The 17,394-nt window shown below is 39.8% G+C and overlaps 1 protein-coding gene across 3 annotated transcripts in view; it reads left to right on the plus strand.

The window, feature by feature from the left end:
- Nucleotides 1–17,394, plus strand: part of KIF13A (kinesin family member 13A) — a 208,697-nt gene that overhangs the window by 101,253 nt on the left and 90,050 nt on the right. For all 3 annotated transcript variants that reach the window (XM_036255370.1, XM_036255369.1, XM_036255371.1), the window contains one exon: nt 6,202–6,262. In XM_036255370.1, coding sequence (XP_036111263.1) covers nt 6,202–6,262 — 61 coding nt within the window. The remainder of the gene's footprint in view (nt 1–6,201; nt 6,263–17,394) is intronic.

Below are 17,394 nucleotides of genomic sequence, written 5' to 3' on the forward strand. Positions count from 1 at the left end.
CTTTTTTTTTTTTTTTTTTTTTGGTTTGACTCAATTCTCATCACAGTATGGTGAGATGTGAACAAATTTGGCATGTTACTTTTATGTAAAGTATACTCTCAAATTGACAAAGTTGAAGAGTAACCACAAAACAGGACATATGGCAAGCCAATATTTATAATGTTGGAGAAATGGGGATTTGTGGAGAGATCTTGGGCTCAGTTTTCAAAGTGGACAGTAGCAGGAACAGGCTGTTAATAGCAGCTGGGTCTGCAGATGTGAACAGTGGGTTAATTGTGCAAAGAGAGGAGGATGACAGTATAGACTGAGAGGAGAGAGACACACTCCTTTGTGCAAACAAAGGAAGTTCTCATACAGTGGAGTTTTTTTCCCTCCAAGCCCTTTGATTCTGGATTTGGGAGCTAGGAAGTAGTGTGTTTTGCATTGATGCTTTTGACACAGAACGCAATGAGCTGTAGCAACTCTTCTACTCATGCCCATATGGACCTTTTGGGGGCTTTTCTCATTTCTCTATTTGATTCAGCAAATACTAAGCACCTATTGACTGTGTCTGTAACTGTGGGGAATAAAGAAATGAATTAACACATTCAGGAAACCTTCCAGCTTGATGAGACTATAAAGCCCTTAGGATGTGCCTGGCACATAGTAAACTCTCCGTAGGTGGTAGCTATGCTGTTAACTGGGGAGAGGAGCCCATGAGTAGATACCGTTAATACTGATAACAGTAGCTGCTGTATACCGAACTACTACTATGCGCCAGGCATTATATTACTAGACATTTTCTTTAAATTCCCACAGTTCTGCCCTGGTCCGTTTGGCTCAGCAATTAGTATTGGCCTGTGGACCAAAGAGTCCAGAGGTTTGATTCCAGTCAAAGGCATGTGCCTCGGTTATGGTTCGGTTCCCGGCCCTGGTTGGGGTCGTGTGGGAGGCAACCACTTGATCTGTCTCTCTCAGATGGACATTTCTCTCTCTCTCTCTCTCTGTCTCTCTCCCACTCTGTCTGAAGATAAATGGAAAAATATTCTCAAGTGAGGATTTAAAATAAATAAATTCCCACAGTCCTAATTTAATGTAAAATGTGTAATTATTCAGGTAGCTATTAGAGAGATGGAGCTATCAACTAAAACAGCACAGAAGGGTGGACTACATGTGGAAAGGAGGTTGAGGGAACACTGGAGGAGGAGACAGGAAGGTCCTGAAGAATGATTTGTATGTAGCTCACTGGGCAGGGAAGTGAGGAGAGGGAGATTGCAGGAAGGAGGGAGTCCCTGAGGTGTCTGTGTTTTCTCCCCCAACCCCCCCCCCCCCCGACCCTGGCCGTCCCTCTGTGCTTAATACCCCCATAAGATTTCTTGGTCATTGGTGGAAGTTCTCAGAGCCGGAGAGATGGCTGACTTTAGACATAATACATAGATAAATATGGGCGCTTTCTTCTGTCTTTTTAGCAAAAGAGTGGAATTTGGTGAACACAAATAATGTCTGAAGGCTGACACCAGTCTCGTCACTTCTGCAAATGTGAAAAGGGATATGTTGACAAAGTACTGGTGCCATCCACTCCATCGCAGTGCTGCCAAGAATTCACACCCCCGTGTGCGCCGTTCTAAGCAGTCACCATACGTGAAAGCATAATGTTACTAGATCATGTCACTAAAAGGTAGTTCACCAAGAACTTGCTTTAAAAATACGTTCTCAGAGTATTTTTGTTTGGTGGAATTATGGACAATGAAAACATTGGGAAAACCATGATCTTGTCCTCTAAGAACTAATAACGTAGCAGAACAAAGGGGACCCCCCACACACACACACACATAATCTAGTTAGACAGGTATGAAATTCAGAGTAATAAGTAGTGTCCTAAAGACAGGTTTCACAAGAGAGTGACATTTGAGATGACATTGGAAGATTTTAATAAGGACAAATTGAAAGGGAGTAAGTAGGCTTTGACCCACTTCACAAAAAATCTGATGTGTATGCTTGGAAATATTTCTTTGAATACAGTTAAATTATCTATAGAGTAGTATTGGATGAATCACTTTCTGCCTGGAAAAGGGCTGTGAGAGGAATTAAAATGATTTTGAAAAATGTACGTTTTTATTTTAAAAAATAATTGTTTTATGTTTTGTCTTTTCAACTAGATCCTAAGCAACTAGAGAGCAACAACAAAAAAATGCTTAATACATATTTGAGTTCCCTAAGATACCTAAAATTGAGAAAAATGGCAAATAGGTATTTGTTGATTGGTTTCTGAATTAAACATTTTACAATTGGAGAACGTGATAGAGAAGGCATACAGGGAGGGAGGGAGGGAGGGAGGGAGGGAGGAAACAGAGGTAGTACCTTTATATTTAGTTTTATGCATCAGGAAAATGATGACCAGATCACATTTCTTTGAACACTGATGCCTTTTGGTTCTTCAAGGAATGTGAAGATTCGTTCTTTCTTTTTTTAAAGTTGTAAATTGAATTTTGCTGAAATGCCATCAGAGATTGGACTTTCAGATAAGAGTGGAGTTAGGCTGTGCTGCATCCGGCTCCTAAGCCCTGGAACTCCTTTGCCTCAGAATACATATCACTCAACACATTTGCCTTATTAAAAACAACTTGTAGTAACTTTGCTAGCTGTTCAGTGGTTCACAAAGACGCAGAGCTAACATTTTTCAAGAGTGATGAAGGTGGAGCAGATGTGGAAGGCAAGCTGCAGGGAATTAAATGCTGGTATGAATTCTACAAGTTGCAAATGAAGAGGAAAGAGTGGAATTCTGAGAAGGTGGAGTCATATTTTATTGAAGACAGTGGCTTTCCAATTTTAAAAACAACTGAAGAGCATCTGTACTTGTAGCTCTTGTTCTGGTTGAAGGCTCTCAGAAGGTATGGATGCCTTTACAAATAGAGTTCTCACGGTGCTGATTGGTATTGATGAAATATGAAATTTATGGTTTCCTAATTTGATTTATTTTTTACTCAGCTGTATGCATTAAAAAGTTCCCCGTCTCCCACCCTCCAGTTAAGATACTAGTGACTCCATAATAGAAGATGAAATAAGGATTTAGGAATTCTTATGAAACAAGTTAGAAGTCTTATTTAACATATTTCTCTAACATCATATGCTGGCTTTGAAAAAATTTCTTTTTATTTGAAGTGGTCAGCTTTCAAGGAATAACTCTCAAGAAAATAATTTTGTTATCTCTTCTGAAATATCAGTGGATTTTTGTATTGGAAAACAAAGACTTCTGCAAAACCTAAGAAAATCATGTTCCCCTTTGTTATAAACCTTTTGTGATTGAACTATAAGTAAAATTGGCCCTGAAAAGAAAGGTAATATTTTGTGAATAGTTTATAATAACAAGATTGCAAGGAAAGTAGACAAAACAATAAGACGAAATTATTTTAAACATCTTTGGAACTCTTTTAGTAACATTCATAACTAAAATTATCCTTGCAGCAGTCAAATAATTGTTTTCATATCTGTGCAAACTATACACATGACGTGGCTAGACTTGTTTCTCCGCATGAACCATGGAATAATGGTGCCAAAGAGGACCCCAGGTGCTATGCTGTGACCAAATCTGTATTGAACGTTTGATGGAACCAAGTTCCCCCAAAACATGCATCTGAAAGTAATGAAATACCTAAAAATATAACTTGCAGTTTGAACTTATGCTTATTCATAACAGTTCTCACATCCATTCCGTGTTCTTGTCTGCATTCCAACTCCTTCTCCTGGTATTATGTTTATTTATTGAAGAAATATTACGTTCAGCAGTTGCTCTGTATGAGGTACCCACCAGGCACTATGAAGGGCATGAGCTGAAGTCCCTGCCCCTAAGGGCTTCTCTTTTAGAGTGGAGATGAGACCACACTGAACACCGTGTGAACTAGTGCCATGGAAACTAGAGTGCCGTGGAAGTTCACAGAAGGGGTGACCACCTGTGGCTTGCATTAAAAAAAATTACACCAGTTTTTCCTGTTCACTTGCTTTGAGTTTTTAGGGAAATCCCTCAGATTACTGGGCTTCGGCCTTCTTACTGATAAATGTCTAGTACAGTAATAGCCATGACTGGTTTGAGGGGTGAGCATTCTAAAAAAGAGGAGTTCATTGAGACTCTAGAGGAAACCAATAAAGATACATAAAAATGGGAAAATTGCCTCTATTGATCATTTAAAGTAAGGAGAGTTGACTTAGGTGAAAAAGAAGGGAAAATGTCCTGGGAATGAACACTGTTATAAGATGCCATTGAAAAGAGGTTGTGAAATCTCCTTTTCTGGAAATGTTTAAAACCAAGACAAATCTTCATCTCTCAGGCAAAGTGTTGAAGCTCAGTCCTGCCTCGAGGCAGGATGATTAACTGGATTATGCCTGTGTGGTCTCTCCAGTCATTGGAACAGCCTTCCGAATGCAGTAAATACTCCACACTCTGTTGGCTGGAACTATTGTTCCATAGCTGTTCATTTTAGCCTTGTTTATTGTAAGGCCAGAGTGAATGTTTGTATAAGTAACAAAATTGAATGTGGACTTGAGATTGATAATCTAAGTTGTATGCATACCTAAATCAGTTTTAAAAGCATTGAAGTATATGTAGTGCTGAAACTATTCAGAATCTAGCTTAATCTTTTGATGATGGAAAAGGACCTGCTTTCCTATCAGGTCTCAGTGCCATTAATCATTCAATAAATAAGTATAAAGCAATTACTATGAACATTGAAGGATACAAATATGAATCAGGTATGGTTCCTGCTTTCAAGGAATTCAGTCTACTAGTGCAGATAAAACATATATGCACAGATGATACACATGATCAGTGAAAAATCGAGTAATTGGGATAGGTGTCACACAAAAGCATTAAACAGTGTTGTGAGAGTTTAGAGAAGAGAGAGCTAATTCCTGTGAATTAAACCAAGGAATGCTTCCTGGAAGAATATATTGAATAGGGCCTTAAGTAGTATGAAGCATTTTGAAGGGTGGAAATGAAGAAAACACTGACAGAGATGGGATTGTAACTCCAAGGTGCTGATGAGCTCAGCTGAAGCAGAAGTTGGCGGACATAGGCTGGAAAGGACTTTTGGTGGCCAGTCTCAAATGCCAGGTCAAAGAGCTTGGGTTCCGTTTGCTCAGAGCTTAAGATCTCTTGGAAATGATTATGCTTTAAAGAATCCCCATCCATGGAAGGTTTGTAATTTGCTATTTGGACTATAAGGGGGTGGGGTGGGGGTGGGGCTGTAAAAAGGAGCCCAGGAAAGTGGTTGCTGAGTCATCTGGGCCAGAGTTAGCCAAGAGGTAGGTATAATGAGAAATGCTAGTTTCAAGGCATGTTAACAGGTATTACTGAAGAAAAGGTCTCCTCACCAAAATTAATTAGAGAGATAAAAAGTTAAACAATTAAATGGATTTATTAGCTGGAGGACTTTTCAGAGCTTTTAATGTTGAGAATTTCAAACAGGGCAAAATGTACACCATTTCTAACATGATTTAATCTTTTTTTATGGACTATCTCATGAAAATACTGTTCCTTGAAGCACACTTGAGGGAATGTTGCCCTATGCATTTGATGATGGCCGGAGTGATGGGCTTATGCACGGAAAACATTGATTAGATGAGGCCCCTTAGGGAGGCAGCATCAGCCATTCGTGATAACACAGTAGGCATTCAGTAGCTATATAGAAAATTAATGCATGGAGAAGTGAATTATTGATTTATTAACACTGGGTCCAAGACTGCATGCTGAAACAGAAGAAGGAATGGTGTCCAAGATGGCAGTGTGGAAACTTTTGAGCTTTGGCTATGCTAGAATGGTAGGGTCATGGAAAGTTAGGGGGAACTGGTTTAAATGAAAGTTGATTGCTTTAGCCTTTCTTGGGAAGCTGTGGGACAGCCAACCACAGGGTTACAGCAGATGCTGGAGTTGTTGACTTGGGAGAGAAGTCATTGTTTTTTCTCCCTAAATGTATCCTTTTTTAAAATGTTGGTTAATATGGCTGGATAGATAGCAATTTTCATATATAACAATCTAATATAAGAGGATAACCATCAGTTTAAAAGAAACTTCAGGGTTCACAAAGCATCAAACCCATTATGGTGGTTTTTTAAAACTCAGACAGTAGCAGGGATCCTCACCTTCATCAATGATTTTTTATTTTTCAGTCTGATTTACTCATAGAAATTAATTAATTTTTAAGTTTAATATTTTGTTCTTTTATTCAGGTATTTGCCTTTGATTATTGCTTTTGGTCCATGGATGAATCTAACACTACAAAATATGCTGGTAAGTTGGTTCTCTCTCTGCAGTTGATGGCTGGGCCTCTGGCCTCTTCTTCCATTACGTCTATTTTCTTTAATTATTCTGGAGTTCTGTTTTCCCCATAAAATTCACACTCATTCTTTCCAATCCACTGCATGGGCTTGGACATCAATAAGATTTGATTTCAGAAGTTGGCTCAGCTGCTACTTGCTGAGAAGTCAGGACAGGTTTTTTGTTTTTCCAACCTATAAAGGGGGTATTTGTATCTTCAGGGGTGCTCCAAGGATTAGAGAGAAAGTCATAAATGGTAACTTATTTTCACATAAGAAGAGATGTAACATGCCATGCCTTTCCTGGTTGTTAACTTTCAGGGAATGCACAGCTCCATTTATATAAGCAGAGCACGGGTGCTGTTGGTTTCCAGGACCTCGGACGTCTTGAGTGTTCTGAAGCAGTCAGTGGTGATACTAATTGAAACACGCCTTCCTCAGGGAAACATTGTCTCCTAACCCCACATTTTGTTAGTGTTCTCTTCTTCAGGTGTTTTATCCCTATTCTGTCAGACACACATGACTGCTAATTTTATTATTTGTGATTATAGGTAAATCTTAGTCTTTCTTAGAAGTTAATCACAATTGCTTTAGCTTAAGAGTGAAGCATTTGCTTTGGTGAAGAGAGTCTTTGATTCCTTCCCTTCTGATGGTGTCCCCCTCTTCTCTAATAAGTAGTCTTAGTGAGTGTTTTCTCCTTATTTCTACTTACGAGAATATCAGCTGAATGACTCTCTCATTTACTTAAAAACAAACAAACACTGAGAATAGGACAGAGAGTATGTAGGTCTTAAAAGATAAGACAGTAAAATGATGTTACATGCCTGTAAGGAATTCTACTAACAGCTTTTTTCTTGCCATGTAAAGCAAATTCATTGAGAAGTTATTTTATTTATATATATATATATATATATATATATATATATATATATATATATTTTTTTTTTTTTTCTCTTCTCCCTCCTCCAAAAGTGAACAGTCTTGAACTATAAAAATTCCTACTGTTGCTCACATTGGGTAAATTGGTTTTTCTTTCCAAACATCAGTTTTGCAACTTCAGCAGTGTATTTTATTAATGTGAATAATAGCTCTTAATCTTGGTTATAATTAATTTGTCTTTTTATTGGCCCTTTGGGATTTTGGATAATAAATCCTACAGAGTCTGTATCCCAGAAACCTATATCATTTTATTAACCAATGTCACCCCAATAAATTTAATTAAAAGATAAAAAATAAATTCTACAGTCTGGAACAGTCTGCCTTGACTGTTAGCACTGTGTGTATTTTTGTGCTGGGTGTGTGCCATTGGATTTATTTTTTTTGTTGTTGTTTTTTTATCCTCACTAGAGGACATTTTTCCATTTTTTGCTCAGATAGAGTGGGAGGGAGAGAGAGAAGAGAGAGAAACATTGACGTGAAAGGGACACATCAAGTGGCTGCCACCCGCACGACCAACCAGGGCCGGGGACAAACTGCAACCGAGGTACGTGCCCTTAGCGGGAACCAAACCTGGGTCTCTCCAGACCGCAGGCCAATGCTCTAACCGCTGAGCCAAACCAGCCAGGGCGTGCCATTGGATTTAAATAAACAACAAAAGTAAAACATTTCCCACTGTAACAGAAACAAATGAGGACAAATGCTATGGCTGTACAAAGCCCAGTCTCTCACCCTGTTCCATTGATGTGATTCACAACACAGCCAGGTATATCCTTCTGAATTAGAACTCCTCTCATTCAATTCTCAAATACTTACAAGGACTTACAGATACAATCTACACTTCTTGGACGACATTATAATCCTTTAATTTATATAGCCCCAGTCTACCTTCCCCACCCTCTGGTCCAAGATTCCCCACCATTCTGTGCCGCAGCTCAGTGTTATTGTTTGTCCATCTTATATAACCCAGGATGCCAGAATAGTTCCTTAAGTATTCACAAATCACCTACTGTGTATGCAGCCTAGGAAGTCTTTGAGAAATTAAAAACTAAGTTGGAAAGCAAACAAAGGCACATCAAACAACAGTAAACCTTTTTTAGATAATATTTAGTTAAAGTCTAAATTGTACAGGTTTTAAGTGCTATGGAAAAACCCAGGAGAAGCAACACCTGGAAAGACTGCCGTTGCCTGGGAAGGCATCATAGAAGAGGTGGGACTGACACTGGACACAAGATCAGCATAGGTTTAGCCAAAGGGCAGTATAGAGGGAGGGTATCCAGGTAAGAGGAAGCAGCATGATATCAAAGAAAGTACATGGACTCAGAAATCAAAGCTGGGTTCAAATCTCAGGACACCTGCTTTGCTTTTCTTAGACACTTTAATCTTTCTGAGATACAATTTCTTTTCTGTAAAATGGAAAACATGGAAATGATGGTTCCTACATTATGTCCTATGCTTTTACAAGGGTTAAACATGCAACTTAACATGCTGATTCATGAAAGGTGCCCATAAACAATACATCATTTGTCTTATTCATAAGCGAAGATGCAGAAGTGGGAGAGAGTGTGGTGTATAAATAGTCCGAGCAGAAGGTATATCTTGGGAGAAGTAGTGGGAGATCCATTTGTACATATTGAGTGAAGCCAGACAACAGGACATTTTAAAAGCTAGACTAAGAAATTTAGACTAAAATAAGAACCAAAAGAAAAAAGAAAAAAAGGAGGCTGTTGCAGTGATGTTAAAATAATGGCTATGGAAGATTGTTTTCCTCTTTCTTTTCTGTATCTCTTAGAATCACATCCTTCATTATTACCCATAGTGACCATACTAGCCTTCTGCAGTGTATCACTCATTTCCATGAATGCAGGACAAACTTTTAAAAATAACTTTATTAGTACAGATGATAAAATTCTAGTATTATACTCAAGATTTCTGTACCTTTTCATTATGAACAGTATGTTCAGAAATATTTAAAAAGCTAAATCCAATTTTTAAACGTACTGATAGCCTAAAATCTACTAAATTTTAGTTTGATCACATCAAATACTATGTTGCATTTAGCCCTGAAATAGGATTCTCTTGGCGAATAGAGCAAAGTCTACTTACAAAACCGGGGTGTGAAAATTCCTTATTCTTTAGATATCCCTATTATTATACAAATACTGTAACCACCTTATCAGAAAATAAATTCTTGCTTGCTATTCTCTCAGGTGTGTTTGTACTCTTTGTAAATACTCTGCCTAGGAAATATGTTACTACTACATTAGTTGATAGGTAATTTTATTTTCTTTCTCTTCATTAAAAAGAATATCAGTTCCTTCTTAATTGTGAATGGAAACATTAAGAGAGAAACATTCATTCTCTGATGGGAAGTAGAGGAAATGGAGAAGGGGAAGCACATAATGTTTGAAGCCAACCAATTTGTCAGGCTCAGTGAATAATGGCGTCATTGATACTGAATCAGAGCTCTTCAGGCAGCTCTCAAAACTTGGGGGGCAGAGAGAGCAGGGGAGGGAGAGAGAGACAAGTGCCCAGATTGAAAGAGCACAGAAAAACAGAAACCTGAAGTTTTATGTGGTGTGAAATGTTCAGTGCTCAATTATGTTTATGTTATGCTATTTATTAAAAGCTATAGCAATAAATGCTTTCAGGCTTTCTGATTTCGAAGCATGTAGGTCTATAGTATGTGCCATGGCATTGCAGTGGGCTGGTTGGAGTGATGGGAGGCTGTGGGCTCTAAAGTCAGACTGCTTGGGTTCAAATTCTGGCTTCACCACCTTCCGTCTGTGTAAGGTCAGGTGAGTTATAATTCTCACTTTGCTTCTGTTCTCATATGTTAAATAAAGATAATAATATTTCTAATTTGAAGACTAAATGGCCCTTTCATGTGAAGTACTTAAGCCATCATTTGACACATAGGGAAAACTCACATAATATTTTTCTTTTTCTTTTTTGTTTTTTTTTTATCCTCACCTGAGGACATTTTTTGATATTTTGTTCAGATAAAGTGGGAGGGGAAGAGAGAGAGAGAGAGAGAGACATCAACGTGAAAGGGACACATAGAGTGGTTGCCACCCACATTACCCAACCAGGGCTGGGGACAAACTGCAACTGAGGTACGTGCCCTTAGCGGGAACTGAACCCGGGTCTCTCCAGACCACAGGCCAAAGCTCTAACCGCTGAGCCAAACCGGCCAGGGCACATAATATTTTTCATCTTTATCATTGTCACATTGTAGCAGGAGTAGGGTAGTAGGGTCAGTTCTTTGGAAAGAAAATACATTGTACTTAGTTTAGGAGACCTGGTTTTGCCACAAGCTGTAAACTTTGGGGATCTGTTTCCTCATCCGTGAAAGCAGGAGATATGGCCTAGACCAGCAATTTCAACATTTTTTCATGTCATGGCACACATAAACTAATTACTAAAATTCTGTGGCACACTAAAAATATATATATTTGTCTATCTGACAAAAAAAAAATAGGTATAATTTTGATTAATTTACACCGGACGGCTGTTGTTGTGTTATCTTTTTTTTTTTTGACACTCTAAGGAGAAAGAGGTCAGTGCCCCTGATTAAATAGTCAGGTATTGCAGGTTTTAAAATTTTTTGCGGCACATCGTTTGAAAATTCTCCAGCCTGGACTGATCTCAGATCTGCAGCTCTCTGATAAAACATGAATTAGACATTTTATGCTAGCCACACAGCTGTTGAAGTGGACTTTTCAGAGGCAAATCAAAGGCTTGTTTGTTAAGCCATTTGAATTACATTGAATCATGCTTTGAGACATTTTACATTTTAACTATATTATCTCTTCTTGTTTTACCTTTTGGTTAGGTAGTCATGATAATGCTTGTCTGGCACATAATTCTGAGTCTTTAAAGCAAAAACCCTTGTGCCAAGGCTAAGGAAAAACAGAAATAACCTGCAGAATTCGGCACCCAAAGAATGACATTTCTCAAAAACCCACATCCTCCCCCTGCAACCCTACAAGTTATTATATTATAGTGAATACTGATGAACTTGAGGACATCATAACAGATAATAGGTCTTTGTAAATGTTTGAATCACTACTGATTGGCATTAAGGCATTCTCAACAATAAATCAACATGTTTTTCACTGCCTAAAACCTGTCATGTTGGTAAATAACAGTGATTTCCAGTAATCTCGATTTCAGTTTTCTTTCTTGCAGGGGCATACTTTTCATAAACATATTTTTCTATAAACCTTCCTACCAAAAAATAAAAATTAGTCTGGTGGTGGCATATCTGGGGATCAGCACGGGCATGAACAGTTCCTGGCCTGAGAGAGTCTAAACGATTGACTTAGAAATGATATAACAGTTCTCATCATATGGCATGTTGCTCAAATTTGCTGAAGCCATGTGTTTTCAGGCATAGTTAATACCCTGCAGTCCAGGAGAAAGGTGGCACTTCTGCTAGCGTTGCTTTATACGGTGAGGGACCGCGGAGTGCCTCCCACCTGGACTGCTGCTGTGGGGAGAGGGGGAGAGCAGCACGTTTGCTTCTGTTCCCATGAGGGCAGATTTTATGTGCTCAGAGATAGAAGTGCTTTCTGTGTCACATTGTTTAACTGCATCAAAATTTACATTCTAAAAATATTTAACTGTGTGTCATAATTTACATTCTAAAAGTTGACAGTAGCTCAAATAGAACCGATGTTTTTAGCAGAGTTCCAAAATAGTCGTTTTAGCATATTGTATTGATTATTTTACTATTCAAGTAGGTATGAAGCACTCAGCAAGTGGTATGCACAGAGTAAGTACCAGGTAATGATTAGCTGTTAGGTTTATAAAAATCGTAGTTGTGAGAAGCTGTGGTGATTGAGTATTTGAAAAGTTTTTAAAGGAGAAATTCAGTATAAACAGTGCACGCCATCTTAAAAGACATTTGTGAAACTATCTGACTGCAAAATCCTTCTCGAGTTTTTTTGATATAGGCTTTTACAAGTTGTCTCACCTACATCCCATTTGACAAGTCTTTTAGTGACTCACCTTTATCATCTTGTTCCTAAGCATTCCACTTAATTTTCTAGCAATTCTCTTTTTGCATTTGTTAATTAAATGGTATTAATTACAGAGAAGTACACTCAACATAAACCAATTTAGGAGCAAACACAACTGACCCTTTGTAAGCACGTAATTCAGCTGGTGGGGTCCAGAGAGCGGTCTCGCAGCTGGGTGATTTTGCACACAGTAGGCATGCGTCAGTGTACTTTACAGATGGAAGAGAGGATATTGATTAATTCAGATAATTGAATAAGTGAAGGCCAGTTAAGAAAAATTTCTCTGAAATAAGTGATCTAAGTTAATATTATTAATTTTTAAATTTTTTTTTTCTTTTTAAACTTATCTTTATTGCTGAATGTGTTGTATTAATTTTTTTAGAAAGAGCAGGTGGGTATGTGTCTCTGTTTTCCAATCCCCACCCCCACCCCCTGTCAACATAAGAAATGTACAAATCTGTACAGAGGTTTTTTGAGTTTATTTGGGCCAAACTGACTACAGTTGCCAAGAAGCAAAATCTCAACAGTTTGAAAATGCTCCAGACAATGGCAGTTTTGCCATTTTATACATTAGAATCAAAGGAGGAGATGTAAGTGGGTTACATGAAATCCATTGGTGATAGATTAGGGAGGTGGGAGAAGGCAAAGTGGGGAAATCTCTGGGATTGGATAAAAAGTAAAACTGAGACACGGACTTCTTTTACATTGGTAGTTAATAACTGACATTTACAGCACACAGAGATCGTGTGTGGGGAACCAGTTAACAATGAAGCCTTCTGTGATCTCCTGCTCTGGTGGGAGGTTGTGCCCTGAGGGGCCCAGAACCAGGATTACTCTGACCTTTCGGAAATATGTTATCTTAGATGCAAAAAGACAATAAAAAGGCTCACTTAAGGTAAATCTGACCTTTGTCAAGGAAGCTACAAGCCTAGGAAGCGACTACCCGCCATGACTCATGTCTAGTGAGCAGTTTTTATGTTCAGACAATCCAATGTGGTTACTTTGGTAGGCCCATCATACAGACCTCCCCTGAGCCTGTCAGGTTTAGTATGTGGCCCCTTTTCATTCACTCACCCAGCCCCACCTTCTTCCACACCTCCTTTCTTTGTCTGCATATGTTCCTTAGAATATTTATTGGCATCCAGAGACATCATTTAACGTAAGTACATTTTGAGAGGTAGATAATAACAACAACAGGCAATGTAGTCCTGAGCACTAAGTTCCCAGCCTCGTGCGCATCCCCACACCTGCAGCAGGTCATTTTATTGTCAAAACACCCAGTTGGGTAGAAATTTTATTGTGCTCCTTTTACAGACGAGGAAACAGGTTCAGAGCCTCTGCTAGCTGTGAGCGAGCTGAAAGCAGTGGCCAGTGTAGATTTTGGTCAATGGCAATGATGTGTGAAGACTTTATAGGTTCTACTTCAATCCCCAGCTCTCCTCTTTCCTCTCCTCCCGAGAGAGGCTGTGTTCAGAAAATCTGACTGGAGTGCTCTGACTTGGAGCTGAGCCAGGAGTAAGACCGATGGCATTCTCCCTCCTGTCAGAAGTGCTCTGAGAGTCCTGAATGCCTGTTTGCTTTGGGCTTTGTCTTACCCTCCCTTCAAGTGCTGTAAATAGTGTGCACCCCACAGTCCAGAGGAGATGTTGAGTCGAGCCTGCTGCCCTGTCAGAGACAGGCAGTATAAAACACTGGTGAGCAGGTAGAAATGAAGAACGCTTGCTGCTTGTGCAGTTGTTTTATGTGGAAATGCTCTCCTGAGTAACTCCAGATCTTTCTATTACACAATTTTCACAGGTAAGATGGCTTTTTCTTCTTTTTTTCTTTCATCCTGGGCACCAAAGCTTGACCCCCCTCCTCAGTGAGTCAGCCACTTCATCTGGCAGCAGAAAGGGAGCCGAGCTTCACTGCCAGCTCATGACCAGTCCCCGCTCTGTCACTGGGGTGGAAACATCCGTCTGGGTGAGTCACCCACACCGTGCCACAAGTCAGCCTCCCAGGGACTGCAATGCTGATCGCTCTTGGATGCCACCATGGAACTTTTGCCCTCATGGCCTCGTTTCTCAAGTTCCTTTTACCAGGTCCCTTGATGGCAAACTGCTATCATTGATTAAAACTTAAGCCTCATGTCACCAAGTGAAGCCTTAGTTCCTTTATTTGAACCCTGTAGTTTTTGGTCATTTAACTTAAGCCAGGTGTAAAGTCAACACATGTGACCGTTTCTGAGAGTTGCACCATTTGAGAGAAGGATTTACTGAAACCTCGTCCAAGTTAGGTACATGCCTCATCCCTTCAGGTGTGTGTGAGGAACCTGTCTGCTCTTGCACCTTCCAGGTGCTCTGATTTGGAGCTGGGCCACCTGCCAAGTTCAGACTCATCAAAATCGCTGTGGCTGTCAGTACTGTTTATAAGTGGAAAAATACCCTCACAGATGAGCGGGTCTAGGGATTCCAAATCACAGATATTGAGCTTAACCATTTCTTTCCAAAGTACAATGAGAACTGGATAGTGTGCAAACTAATAAAGTTATTGATCATGTTAAAATCTTGAGTGCTCTTTCATGCAGCTACTTTAGGAAAATGAGAACTATTCTGTGTGTCTGTCATGTCCAGCCTGTGTTGCCATACCAAGTGTTTTATTCAACCATAGTCTACATGAGGCTGCCTTAACACAAATTGCAAATAAGCCAAGGTATGCCCTCCGATTTTGTCCTCCCATTTCCTAGAACATAGCCCACTGATGTTTTACCCAGTGCCTCTGCAGAAGTCAGATGTTAGTCATGTGAATGAAAGGTGCATTTTCCGTGCCATCCCTAATTTCTCTTCTGTGCTTTGCTGTCAGGGCCATGGTGTAGGGAGAGAATCACTTTGGTTACTGAGCTCCTGAAGCACATGCCTAGTAGCTTTGAGTCCATCGCTGCTATTCCCAGTAGAGAAGATTGTACACAAGTGTGGAGACTTGGGGTGTTAGCTTTTCAAAGACCTGTATCATATGTGACTCAGGCCTGGGTGGATCAGTCTACAACTTTGCAGAAATTCCATACTGGAACCTCTCTACTGTTCTGACATTGTGCTATGGGTGGCTTTGGGCATGCCTGGGTTTTAAGATTTGTCCACATGGTTCTAGGAAGTCTAATCGTAAACCCCAGAGGAAATTGGCATCTCGGTCATGGGTACTGAGAAGCGAGGTCAGGTTTGCCCTGTGCAACCCTGCATCGGGCCTGTGGAGCGGACCTTGCAGAGCAGCCACCTCCTCCCTGGCGTCGGTTCTGCTGAAAAGCCCCAAGGCTCCTGGGTTGAACAGTGTTGTGGCTTTAATGGGCTTGTCTGGGATAGAAACAGATCCTCCTAGATCTTCCTGCTTCCCACAGCACTTCTGAACTTTCCCTTATGGGCTGGTGCGCCTTCCCCTAGACAAACAGCACTTCATTCGGTTTAAGTGTGAACTGTAGTCGGGAAACATGTGGGGTGGGGATAGTGCATCTTTTGTGGATTCCTTGATTCCCACCAGCCAGCATCAATGCTCCCTTTTTGTGTGAACTTGGCTTCTTAAAGCAGTTGGCAAGTTGTTTTTTTCTATGATGAAAAAAGGGGACTGCTGTGTTTAAAAAATAGAAATGAACAAAGCAGAAAAACAAAAACCTCAGTCTTTTGAATGAACCAGACTCTCCTTAATAGACCCTGTAAGAGTCTTTGAGATTTAATATTTTCTCTCTATCACTGAGTGTAATGTAGTCACCATTTGTATGTCGTGGAGAGTTGGTCATGCTAAGGACCACAGGGGGGCTGTATAGAGTCTACAGTGCATTTTCAGGCTTTGGGTGACAGCTTGGCCTTTTTTATAGTTGTCTCTTATTGTCCCAGTAGTGCCCCAAAAGTCCCAAAACCCAAAAAATTGGCGAAGTATAACCCCAGCCAGGGAGTCATACAGCTAAAAAGGCACTGGAATAGAAAATTAAGGGAAACTTTATAAAATTACGTTTCTGTTCACAATTTTATTAATAGATTTTTGTTGTTTTCCCCCCAACCCCATACCTTTCTGAGATATCTTAATGTTATAAAAGAATGGTAAATATTTTTCCTGCACTGGACAACATGGGTTGACATATCTTGGCCCAAGTAATGATACTGTTCCTTCTTCCTCTCGTCATCACGACCCAAAACACACACACTCTTAACGCTCACATAGCCCTCGCACAACACACCCAGCACACACACCATCACCCTGCCCCACCACGCACACACTTGTTCACACACACCCCTCTTTCTCAGTGGAATTTAAAAAGTGGGACCTCTAGGGGATCTAGAGAAATAGCAATAAATGATATTAAATTATTTCTTTAACATTTTTTTCTAAGAACCAGGTGTCTTTTATCTTTGAAATTGGAGTGCCTCCCAGAATTGTTGAAAGATGGAGGAACTTTTTTTTTTTAATCCTCACCCAAGGATATTTTAACATTTATCTTCAGATAGAGTGGGAGGGAGAAAGAGAGAGAGAGAGAAACATCAACGTGAGAGAGACACATCGATTGGTTGTGTCCCACACGACCCCAAGCAGGGCCAGGGACCGAACCGCAACTGAGGTACATGCCCTTGACCAGAATCGAACCCAAGACACTTTGGTCTGAGGGCCGACGCTTTAACCACTGAGCCAAACCGGCCAAGGTGAAGGAACTTTTTAAAGGAACATGAGATGATCACTCACCTCCTTCTCTACACCAAAATTAATTGTAGTACAGTAAAGATTTAAGGGGTGATATTAATGATAGATATTAACTAAAATATATCCCAAACTTATAAGGGCAGGCACTATGGTAAGGGCCTTACCTGTATTGCATCATTAAATCATGTGGCAACCCAGTAGGTAGCAGCTATTATTCCTGTTTTACTAATGAAGAAACCAAAAATTTGCCCAAGGTTACACAGCGGGTAAGGAGTAGAGTTTGAAATAAAAGTGTAAAAAACAAAAACAATAAAACTGGAAGAAAATATGCGTGAATGCCTATATAATTTGGGATAATAATCCAAAAGGATTTTGGAAGCATAACATATACTATAGGTGGAAATTATAAAGCAAAAGATGAAATATTTGAATATGAAAGACCAAAAGCTCTTGTATGACAAAGACTGAAAGGTAAATGACAGAC

This window comes from Molossus molossus, unplaced genomic scaffold (assembly GCF_014108415.1).
Source record: "Molossus molossus isolate mMolMol1 unplaced genomic scaffold, mMolMol1.p scaffold_m16_p_12, whole genome shotgun sequence".
Taxonomy (NCBI): Eukaryota; Metazoa; Chordata; class Mammalia; order Chiroptera; family Molossidae; genus Molossus; species Molossus molossus.